At 36.1% G+C, this 12,727-nt stretch overlaps 1 protein-coding gene across 1 annotated transcript; it reads right to left on the reverse strand.

Annotated features, from left to right (window-relative positions):
• Positions 1-1,275: 1,275 nt before the first annotated feature.
• Positions 1,276-12,481, reverse strand: LOC110112870 (probable pyridoxal 5'-phosphate synthase subunit PDX2). The gene is given in 9 exon segments (XM_028691623.1): positions 1,276-1,606; positions 2,178-2,275; positions 8,984-9,013; positions 9,122-9,202; positions 9,309-9,350; positions 9,352-9,372; positions 9,374-9,397; positions 12,093-12,220; positions 12,315-12,481. Coding segments are annotated over 9 exon segments (603 nt in total). The 5' UTR covers positions 12,367-12,481; the 3' UTR covers positions 1,276-1,479.
• Between the last annotated feature and the right edge of the window lie 246 nt (positions 12,482-12,727).

Genomic DNA, 12,727 nt, shown 5'->3' on the forward strand with positions numbered 1-12,727 from the left:
ACCACTTTAGACTTTTCTCGATGGTTTTACCTGCCATAAATTTTCTTTGCAGCAATTTTAAAACCGATGCACGCCACTATGATTGCAATGCGCTGCACCTATATCCCGCAGCAGTTTCATGATCGTTAGAGAAGGCAAAACTTGTGCTAAATCAGGGTTTTGATAGCGGTTCTTAAACGGATCCTAACAACTATAGCGAAAATCTTATTTTTTGGTAGTGCTTCAGTGAGATACCCGAGCTTACTATCGATTAAGGATGATATGCTTAACTTCTTTTAGTTCAACGAAGAAATTAATATATTAGCTTAGGGCAAGCTTTGGAGATCAAAATCTCTGATATCACTAAGGTGAAGGCACAGTTGATTAGTGGGAAATTAATGGATTCTAGATAAATGAGATACACGATCATGCAAGAAATAACGAAGAACCTCGAGATCAAAATATAAAGACAATAACCATTGGATTCAAAAGAGCCTCACGTTCAAGACCAACAAGCTCTAATATAAGTCTTTGAGAATCAATAAAATGTAGATTAAATATTTTTATTGAATAATAGAATAAACCCAACAAGCGTTATTCATTTATGAGATATCTAAGGCTTCTTTTGGGACTGCTTTTTTTCTGCTTCTTAAACAGCTTTCTAGTATAAAAATTTTAATTTTTTACTTGAAAGATGCTTTAAGACGTAGTAAGAAAGCCGTCCTAAATGAAACATAAGGATTCATTTGGGCAATTTTCTTAATGCTTTAGTACTAGAAAGTTGTTTTAAAAAGCAATCAGAAAGTTATCCCAAATGAAATCTTATTTGGATTAAGATTTCGTTTGAGACGACTTTTTATTGCTTCTTTAAAACAGAATTTTAGTATAAAAAATTCATCCCAAACAAAACCTAAATTAACTAAAAAAAAATAACCACAACAACAAACAAACATAACAGTTAAACAAACAAAAAAGCTTCTCATAGGGACCAGCACCAACCTTCCTACCATTACCACTTTCGCCAGATCATAATGCACCTTACAGAAAAAGAAATTATTCCTGACATTTACAAAGTCCTAAATAGAACAAGCTATGCAAGATATATAGTTAGACTCAGGCTTCGTTTGGGACGGTTTTATTCTTGTTTCTTAAAGTGGCTTTCTAGTACAAAAATTAAAATGTTTGTACTAAAAAGCCGCTTTAAAAAGCAGTAAGAAAGCAGTCCCAAACGAAGCCTTAGGTTTGATTTGAAATAATTTTTTACTAAAAAATTGCTTTAAAAAGTAGTAAGAAAGCTATCACAAACAAAATCTTATATATCAAAATACCAAATTAATGTGACTGACAGTAACGGAAAGCTGAAGGTGACAAGAATGGATATTTGATGAACAGAATACATAATCAAATGGAAACCTTTAAAACAAAGTATTACAGTAAGTCATTAATCTGAAATGAGACTTTAAACATATGAAACTGGATAAATATTGATGTAATACACTGCTATTCAAAAATTGGTAAGTCAAAAGTTCTTCTGCCAAGATGATAATATGAGTTCTGATTTGACAAGTCCAAGCACTCTAAGCTAGTTTCATCACTCGCCTTCCTCATCTTCAAAAAATAACTATGCCTGCTAGAGAAATGCTAGAATGTTAGTATTAGCACTGGCCAAAATATTCTGATTCAAATTTGATTAGAAAGGTTTATACATTAGATTTGTTTGGAGGAAAAAGATCAAAATGATCCATTAATTCATTATGAAAGATCAAAATGATCTCCAACTATATTAAAATATCACTTTGATCCCTCAAATCTTTAAAAATGAATCAAAATAGTTTCATGATGAGACTATTTTGATTCTTCTTTAAGAAGTTGAGAAAATGATCCATTGACTATTCATGAAAGATCAAAATGATCTCCGCTTATATTAAAAGATTATTTTGGTCGCTCAAGTCTTTAAAAAAGAATCAAAATAGTTTCATGATGAGACTATTCTGATTCTTCTTTAAAGAGTTGAGTGATCAAAATTGTTCTTTAATATAATTGTTAGGGACTATTTTTATCTTTCATAAAGAGTCCGGCATCATTTTGATCCTTTTTTAAGATTTGTTTGATAAGTACAACGTAAAACTAATCAATCAATTTCAAGGTCAATAAGCTTATAGTATACATCTATATAAAGGTGCTATCAAATAACTTGCCATCGGATATCAGAAGTCAGCTCGGGATGAAAAGCGGTTCCAAGTATGTTCCCTTGCCTTACGGCAACTATCACTTTCCCCTGAGAATCTGCAATAGCCTATGAAGCAAAACACAAATCAGATAACATAAAAGAAACTAATTTCAGCGTGTGACCATTATATTAATAACAGTGAAAATTGCATGGTGAGAGTTTAGTAATAGGAGAGGCAAATTGGAAACGTACTTTTATATTTTAAAGTGATGAATCTTCTATGCTTATTGGAATCAGGGAGATTTACTTTATTTTTCCGAAGCAAAAAGTGAATGATAGAGAACATTCAAATTTCACTACCGCTTTCTCACAGAGCCAAAGCTCACAAGAAGATTCATTGGCACTTGTTTTCCAAGCTTATAAAGGGTGGTATGAATAATAGTCAAATAATAAAGTTGAACTATTTCAGCTTTTGTTGTCACATTACGTTTCCGTACTCAAAAGGGTTAATGGTTTCTCTAAATTTTAAATGAGGAAGAGGGTCATTTGGGATTAAGTTTTATATTTACTTATTTATTTATTTACATTATTTTGCATATATTTTGATGTAAAAATACATATTGCATTAAATTGTTTTGTACTTTTATTTTTAAGGAATATTGCCTAAGTTGATTTATTTTATGATTTGAAAGATGGAAGTGGCAGCGAGCACAGGTAGACCAATGGTTGGTGTTTGGGGGCTAGCAAAATGTGGGAGTTGCCTGAAGATTAAGGCTTCATTTGAGACAAATTTCTTACCGTTTTTTAAAACAGTTTTTGGTCATTAGTACCTTAGATCAACTTTTCTCAAGACACAAGAACCTTCACTTTTTCAGCCAAAATCAAAGATAAAAATCTAACCCTAGCCTCCCCACATGTTTAAACATACAATTCCTTCAGTTAACTACCCAAACAACCCTTCTAATTTGAATTTCCCTCATCTTCTCTTTAATTCCCCATTAAAGTCTTGATTTATTGATGGACCGGTATCCCACCCCCTGAAGGGGGCGGCATATTGGAGGTGAAATCCTTCCGCCTTCTGTAGACAAATCCTGGTCCAGGTTGGACAGGCTGGACAGGTCCATCATTTTCTTCCGTTATTTCTCTTAAATTCGTCTTGGAGATAGGATTTTGATTGCTATAATTTAATTTTCAGCCAAGAGAGATTGGATTTATGCATCCACTTCCTAACAAATTGGTATCAGAGCAGTGTCCGGGGCTGAATTTGAGGCCTTCCTTCGCTGATTTCTACTGTTTCCTCCTCTCCAAACTGCTGATTTCTGCTGATTAAAGGGCATATTTCCTGTTTTTTTTTTTTTTTTTATTGTTGTCCAAGATCTGAGTACCTATGACAGTCAAGAAGGTGATGCTTTGGAAGAACGTTTTAAGGGAGAGATGAGCCAAATCAAAACAATGGTTAATGGAAGATAAGTTCTCCAACCTAGAAGAGATGGTGAAGGAGTTGAATCTTCACAACCAAACGGCGACATCAGAGGCAAGAGTGCTGGTAGGAGGAAATACACATTGCTGCAGTTGCAGAGATGATCACGATGTGGAGATCTTAGAGGGAGAAGAAAGAAGACCTTCTCTTGTGCCTAGTCATAAGGAGGAGATAGATAGGAGGTATGGGGAAAGGGGTGAATACGTTGGGTACGAGCGAATGAGTGCTGATTTTGAAAGAAGAGAAGCTAAGAATGATTGGAGAGGTGCTAATTTTGAAAGGAGGGAGAAATTGAAGAAGGGTTTGGGTACGAGCATGGAAGGGAGAATCTGGATACTTGGGGGGTACCACCCACTTGGGGAAGGATAAATTATGGAGAAATCAGGGGGAACGGGGGAGATCCGAGGGAGGATAAAGAAGTTGAAGATGCCCTTTTTTAGTGAGAAGATACACATAGGTGGATCTACAAGGTGGAAATGTATTTCACACCTGTTGCAGGAGTTCCATGGGAACACTGTTGGGGGTTCTGGTGTGCAGAAGATATATAGGAGATTGACATCAAAGTTGCATTTGAAGGGGATGTGCAAGGATGTCGAGGATATGGTAGCTAGGTGTGAGGTATGCTAGAGGAACAAACACATAGCCATGGCTCCAGGGGGATTACTTTAACCCTAGCACTTCCAGAAAGAGTATGGGAGGAGGTCGACATAGATTTTATAGACGGGTTACCCAAATTTAAGGGGTTTACAGTGATTCTAATGGTGGTTGATAGATTGAGCAAATATGCTCATTTCATATCCCTACGACATCCTTACATGACAGTGACAACAACATCATCATTCATTAGAGAGGTGGTCAGACAGCATGTGATACCAGAGTCTATAGTATCCGACTGAGATAACTGTTCCCCAATCACTTTTGGAGGGAGTTGTTTAGGCTACAGGGGATAGTGCTGAAGATGAGCAACGCCTACCACCCCCAGATAGATGGGCAGACAAAGGTGGTAAACAGGAGCTTAGAGACATACATGTGATGTTTTGCTTCAAAGACATCTTGGTTGTGAGCCAAGTGGCTAACATGGGCGGAGTACTGATACAACACTTCGTATCACTTGTATTCCCAAATGACTCCTTTCAAAGTATTGTATACAAGAGACACACCTCACTTCGTGCATTTTGGGCAGAATAGCACATCAATTTCCTCAGGAGCACAATACTTGGAGGAGAGGGGTAGGGTGTTGGATGAATTGAAAAGGCACTTGTTGAGGGCTTAACATATTATGAAGAAGTAGACGGATGGGTACAGAAAAGACACCCAGTTTAAAATTGAGGATTTCGACCCTACAAACAGAGGATGGTCCTTATGAGATATTGGAGAGGATTGGAGAAATGACTTATCATTTGAGATTACCCCCAACCGCTAGCATACATCCAATATTCCACATGTCATAGTTGAGGAGAGCTATTGGGGATCATGCAGCTAACTCAGAGTTATTGGTTATACTGACTCAGGATTTGTAAGTCGTGTTGGAACCACTGGAGATGAAAGTGGTGCGATAGGGAGAAGAAAAGATCAAGAAAGTGATGATCAAATGGAAGAACCTACCTGACTATGACGCCACCTGGGAGCCCTACGAGAGGGTAAAGTATCAGTTCCCCTCTTTCGACCTTGAGGACAAAGTGGGTCTTTGGGAGGGGGGTTTGCTAGACCGGTCACTCAACCAATCTAGCCGGTCCATGATGGACCAACTCTTGTGTACAAGAGGTGGAACTAATTGTTCCACCCAGAACTTTCGCCTCCTCTACATGCCAGGCCCAACAACCATTTAAGGGAGGAATTAAGGAGAGATTAGGAGAGAAAATTTAAAATAGAGGCTATTTAGGGAATTACAGGATTATTGTATGCTTAAAGGGTGACAGTTTCCTAAGGTTAGGATCATCTATGTTTTTGATGAATTTGGGAGTGTTCTTATGTTTGTTTGGGCTCTAGCCGCCGGCTAAAGATTTGGAAGAGCCAAATCCTCCCCTCCAAATGAGGATTCATTGTATCTCGTTATTTTCATCCATATTTCATCAATTGAAAAGAGTTTTCTTGAGCTATTTCTCTTAAATTTTTCTTGAATTTAGATTTGGATTTTTGTTATTTAGTTTTCAGCCAAGGGGATTGGATTTCTTGATGTAGGCAGGGGGGTCAAATCTTCTTGAATTTCTTCTTGTCCTTAGGCTGCTTGCTGTTCTCTGTTTTGGGCCTTGGTTGCTCTCGGTTGGGCCTTGGTTGCTTGGTATTGAGCTCAAAATTCTGGATTCTACTTGGGGTTAGCTCATAAATGCTTGAGCTGAAGTTTAGCTCAATGATTGGGAATTAAATACACTTCCTAGCTCATTATTTCAAAAAGGTATGCTATTATGTCTTGGATTCATTTGCCCCTTCTCCTCCCTTTGTCTCTTCGGTTTCCTCCTGGCTTTTGCTGTTCCCGTGGCCCCTGGCTGTTTTCCCGTGTTGCTGTTCCGTTCTCTGTGCTGGCTCCTCGGGTCCCTTGCTGGCTGGGTTTCCCATGGCTGCCTGCTGGGTTTCTCGTGGCCTTCTTTTCTGGGTTTCATGTATCGAATTGGGGCTACTGTGTTGTGGCTGTTGGCCTTTCATTTTCCTAAATCTAATTCGTTTGGTTAGAGGTGTTATGGCTGCTTGGTTTCTCTCTTTTGCCTATAAAAATGAGATGTTTTGGTATGGAAAAGGGCTAAAACAGAAAAGGGTGGTGAAAATTATGATTTTTGAAGATAAAACCTGAGGGTTTTCTTTGGAATAGCTTGCGAGCTATGTCCTTCTCCTTCCTCTCCTCTCTATAGCTTGCGAGCTATACTTCATCTAATCTTCTAACCTCTTCTTCTATCCGCAAGTATCCACCTCACATGTATCCTTCTTCTCAAAGCAACAATTGGCAAGCTCCTTTAGGTGTCTTTAATTTGTGTTTATGTTGTCAAAGTTTGTAAGGTATTTGTGTCAAGTTTGTAATAGTCTTTTTCAATTATCTTGAAAGTTTAAAGCTCGGAGCATGTAATTTAGCCTACGCAAAATTATCTCCTTAATTGTTTCTCTTCGTTGAGAATTGCTAGTAATTTTATTCTTAAATTATTCTAATCTAAGAGTTGTGCAATGCCTAAATGAAGCCATAAGCATCTCATCTAAGTAGTACTGCATCACTCATCCCAATCCTCATTCCAATAGCCACAAAAGTACCTTTTCATGTGGCCAGCACCTGCTAATGCCATTGCCTCTCCTACTCAGCAATTTGCATGCCTTGATTTGATCAACTGCAGGAGGAATGCCAACTCAGCAATCTGGCAAGGGCATTGTTTAATTAATGCAATCCTCCATGGCTAGTAAGGAAGGAATTAATTCCTAATCTATAATACTAAACTTATTAGGCAGATTATCTTCCTGAATCATAGGGTCGGTGTTATGTCCCTAAGCTTCTTTCTATTTTAGGTGACTTATAACTCTTATAAATTATGCATCTCTTTTACTCCGTGAATAAGAAAAAAAAGAGTATTCTTCACTTATAATTCTTCAATAAATCTTTCATTGGATAATTTTTGTTAAGATTTATGGCTTGGAAAAACAAAAGAGAGAGGTTTAAGATCAAGAGAGATGAGAGAAAGAAAAGATGAAGCAAGAAAAAAAGATTTTCTATGATCGCAGAGTACTATCTTGATGCGGTTGAAGCATACTTGTGCAATAGATTTTGCAATGATTTCCTAGAGATACAATCTACCCTTTTGAGTTATTCTCTTTTATTAGACTTGAGAGATTTAAAGCTTCTATTTTTTAGTGAGATCAGATTTCTTCAGATTTGGGAAAGATTACTGTCTTGTGCCCCACTTATTTGTAAATTTGGCGGGTTTCTCTATGATGGATAAGATCCTTGTACCTCCCCCATAGATGTATATTTATTTTAGTAGAAGCAAATAATCTTTTTTTTTTCTACTAATGCTTGAACTCTTTATTATTACTTTGTGTTCATCAAATTATTTTCCTGTAGATGCTTTTTAAGATAAATTGAATTTTTTCCTACTACATATTAAAGCCTAATACAATGATGATGAAGAATGAAATCTAAAAGTTTGATAATTGAAAAAGTTTTGGGCTTTGGAGAACTAGATGTGTGGTGTTCTAATCTAGCAGGACTTATGAAGGTACTCATAAAATAGTTGAATATGACCGAAACTATAAGTACAACAACAACAACATCAAGCATTTGTCCCACTACGTGGGTTTTGGGCTTTGGAGAACTAGATGTGTGGTGTTCTAATCTAGCAGGACTTATGAAGGTACTCATAAAATAGTTGAATATGACCGAAACTATAAGTACAACAACAACAACATCAAGCATTTGTCCCACTACGTGGGGTCGGCTACATGAATCCTTTTTCGCCATTGTGTCCTGTTAAAAGTCAAATTCTCATTTTAAATCTAATAAAGAAAGATCATTTTTAATATGACACAATGGATAAAAAGGATTCATGTAGCCGACCCCACATAGTGGGATAAAGGCCAACAGTCATCTTCATATTCATCACAATGCGAGTTTTGTCTGGATGAGGGAGGTTTTGCTCTTTTCATAAAAGGATGCTCTGATTTGTTTGCAGATTTCAGAGTTTTGATGACTGAGCTTGTAAGTCTAAGCCTTGCTGAGCAGGAAGGTGGTTCTGATACATGTCGTGGAGTGTTTATTAGGATGCACCAGCCATTTTAAAGGCTGGGCTCATGAATTAGTGTGACATATGTGATAGGTACGATAGGCCCAGAAATTAAAATAATTTCGGAAGAGACACAAAATGTGTTATCACAATGTTGGCAAGATTAAATGTGTGCCTGAGAGAAAGTATGTTAAAGTTAGAGTATCTTAGATGCTAGAATTTGATGTGCTCTGAGTGAGTGCTAAGCACTGGCTTAGGGATGTCCTATCCTTCCTTTTCATCTCGTTAAAACCCCCTCTTAAATCTCTAAGACATCCAAATATTTCTATCACATCCATTTTCCTTTTACCCCCGGTATGTCGGTAACAACTTTGTGATGGGTGTCTCTTTCTCTCTAGGAATCATTCCAATGATAGTAAAATACTTAACTAAACTCGTGTTTGTTGGTTGAGAGAGATAAGAGGGGGTTTCAGGGAGAGACCTCCTTCAGCATTCAGCATTCAGATACTACACTTCTCAATTATCCAATGGAACAGCATTAATCTGCTAGTACTTCAACATCTGGCCCAGCCTGTTAAAATGGCTTGCGTGCACGTTAAACACTCCACGACATGTATCAGAAACCACCTTCCTGCTCAGCAAGCTTTAGGAACATACAAAGCTTTTTCTAAGTCTCAAACTCTGAATCTGCAAAACAAAATCAGACAATCTTTATGGAAAGGAGGCAAAACCCCCACAGGACAAACCGATGGTCTGATAATTGAAGTATGACTGTTTTGCCAGCCTTAGGCATACCTGACTACCAAAAAAAGTATTCGGTGAAACAGTGCAATCCAGAGCCCCCCAATAAGTCTTCTTGACACCCAACTTTTGAGCCTGAAATGAAGGTCCTTTTGATCTTACTCATGTTCCTTTTGTGATAGCTTTTATAGCCTAATGCTTTCTACCTCAATTAACCAAAGACAAGTGCATATATGCTTACCAGTAGCTTATTTGCAAGGAAAATTAGCAGGCACAAGGTTCCCCCAAACTGGTTTTCCTAAACTTAACAAAGTCTCTCAAAGCTGGGAACTGCAAAAACAATTGATTAAACAGCTATAATTGATCCTATTAACTACAATAAGAAAGCAAAATGTTATTATATCGTAGAATGCATAATTTGCCTTAAATCTATTGGCATGCATGAAAGCTTAATTCTAACAGAGTAATCTCAATAAGTTAAAGAAACTGAATGCCAAGCCTATCAAGAGACCATGTAATAAAACGATAAACTTGTTATCATGCAACACCAATTGGTTCTGACAACACCAAAGGTACATTTTTGAAAGTTTTTATTTTATTTTATTTTTTAATTTTATAACTGAAGGTACTTTCAGGACTTTCTTTTTTTACAACGTTTATTTAATAGACTATTGAGTACCATTTTATTTGCAATAATTTTCTTGTTACAACAAGCCTTTAACATGTGGGTCGGCAAAAATTTTCTTGTATAATTTAAAAATTTTCTTGATAAAACCAAATCAACTAGGAGTATTGTAGTTGTAAGAAATTTATATGTCCGACTTTTTTAGAGGGGATAAAATTCAATAATACCCATAAACAACTTTCACAAACATCTCTTTTTCTGGATAACAATTTCTACGACTAAATTTTACAAATAGTTGTAATAATCCCAAACCAAACCTTAAATATTATATAAGTATCCTAATGAGATTTGTCAACAATCGCGCGCCAACAATCTGAAAAGATCCCATGATCTTAACATACTTAACTCTCTTATTCGATAGGTATATTTTGGCCTCTACTGCTCTTTTTCGATTTTAGCATCTATTTCCTCTTCTCGATTCTTGTTGTTTCAATCACTTTTTTGGCTATCTTCTTTCTCATTAAGAAGTTGATTCAATTATTTTTTTAGACGCCCTTTTCTGTTTGATTTCAGAGTTGATTAGTTGTCCAGATATCAAGGTTTTTGAGTTTGATTTATTTAGTTCTGGACATTTCAAGTGGTATATTCAGCCAATTCTTTAGTTTAGTACGTTATGTTCTCTCCAACAGAGAGTTTAGTTATAGTTTTCATATCATTTGTGGAATGATTCTAGAGAAAGAGGACATTCATTCAAACAAAGTTGTTTTTACCCCATCGGGTAAAAATTTGAATTTTGTTCTTGTTAAGATGAAAGATGCATTAAGCAGGTTAGCACTAAGCCAACAAATTTAGCTAAACTTTATATTTTTCACGGCAATATTGCCTTAACTTTGTACTTTTCGATTTTCTTGCCTCCTACATTGTCACATGATCTACAACTATCAAACTACGTAGATTTTGATCCCTTGGGAGATCGCGGTACAAAGGCAATTAACTTTCTGTGTATTTTGGGACAATTCAATGTCTAAAAAACATAATAAGGAGCTTGACTTCTTCATTATACACAACAAAAGAAGTTGTCACCCAAAATGAACTAAGGTTTCAATCATATGGAAATATGTAAGAAAACAAATGCATAAGCAGAAATTTTCTCATTAAAAAGCTTAAATTGGCAATTTGAAAGCAATCAATAAAACATGAGATTGCAGAATACTATTTGATCCAGATGTTTATTAGGTTGGATTTACTGTTCAGCTTAAAAGAAACTAGGCAAATATCATTAGTCAGAGCGGAAAAGAAGCACAGATTTTCCATCTTCTTCTCTCAATTATTTGAGGTCATATTTATGAATCTTCAATCTAAATCAATTCTAATTAAATGATGTCTTTATTTTGTGTATATATGTTTAGTCAATATTCAATCCATGTTACCATTACACTCTAGTTAAGAGTTAGAATGAAGGAAAGTAAAGTAATTAGAAAGAAAGTGAATACTGTTTTGATTGGAAGGTAAAAATTAAAAAAGATGAAAGACTTTCCTTCATAGGAGGATTTTGCTTCTCTCCTGTCACTAGTGAAAAGAGAGCGCATAAAAAATAATATCAAAACTAACATTAGTTTTTTGAAAGAAAGAAAAAAGACTTTTCCCACTCAATTCTAAACATTTATCTGTCTTCCAATGGAGAAATTATTAAGTGCGGAGTCCAAATGCACATGGCGTTCGGACTCCAATCAAAACTGACCACATCAGCCTATACACACACTATGTACAATTTGTGCACGGACTCCGCATGTAATAATTTATCCTTACAAGGAGGGTATATATGTTAAATCAATTATGATATTTCGTTTCCTTTCTTTGTAATCAACTCCAAATTAAATATTAAATGATAATTTTACTCCCTTAACTTCCTTAACAAACCCCTTCATAAACCCCCCCCCACCCCCCCCCCTATTCCTTTCTTTTCTTCCCCATGTAATTTTTTTCTTTCCTTCCCTCAACGCCCGATAAGGGTGTTAGTTTTCAACTTTTTTACTTCATAATCCTACCATATTAATTTCATCTACCGGTTTTATTAGTGGGTCTGCTACCCTCTTTTCTTCAGCTAAAAAAATTAAGCTTTTCTTTATTCATCATGATAGAAGCATGCCGGTAACTAGGTCATAAATTCACTCATCAAGAAAAGCAAAAAAAAAAAAAAAAAAGCAATCACTTCGTAAAAAAGCAATTGCAAACTGATCATCAAAGAAAATCCAAAAAAAAAAATCATTTTTTAATCTACGAATAAGCAAATCCGAAAAATAATAAAAAATGATTAAATGCCTTAATTTAAGGAGTAGCCCTCACATTAGATTATTAAAATTTATAGAATAAACAGTAGGGGAAGAAACAAGAACCAACGAGATTATGGTAGTGGGCGAGCTTAGCCATGGTGGTGCTTTCTCCTCCAGGAATGATGAGGGCTTCAATGGCCTCCAGCTGCGAAGGCTTCCTCACCTCGACTCCTGTCACACCCAGCCTTCTCAGAGCTGCTCCGCAATCGCCATCAATCAACAAGAAGGTGAGAACGTTATAAGGGATGAGAAGAGATATATTATATAAGGAAATAGCTATGTGAATAACCTGCCATGTGTTCGTTGAAAGAACCTTGAAGAGCGAGGACGCCGACGGCCATGAGGTCGAGGTCGAGAGAGAGAGAGAGAGAGAGGGATGAGTGCACCACCGCCTTGCAAGCGCTCCTTTTGTTTTTTGCCTCTGTAAATTCTATGAACCAGGCGGCGCGTCGAATCTTCGCGTGAAAGCAAGGATATATTTATGTATATAAATTTAATTATCAATTATCTAAATTCTAAAAAATATTATAAGGCGCTTGGGATCATTTTTTTTTTTTTTTTTATTTTTATTTATAAATTTTATTTTATTTATTTATATTTAAATATAAAAATATATATTTAATATAAATTTATGATGCTTGCTAATAAAAAGAATGACATGGTGATGCTGATTATGATGGTGATGATGATGTGGTGAGTGGT

Source organism: Dendrobium catenatum, unplaced genomic scaffold (assembly GCF_001605985.2).
Source record: "Dendrobium catenatum unplaced genomic scaffold, ASM160598v2 original_scaffold_27042, whole genome shotgun sequence".
In the NCBI taxonomy this organism is placed as follows: domain Eukaryota; kingdom Viridiplantae; phylum Streptophyta; class Magnoliopsida; order Asparagales; family Orchidaceae; genus Dendrobium; species Dendrobium catenatum.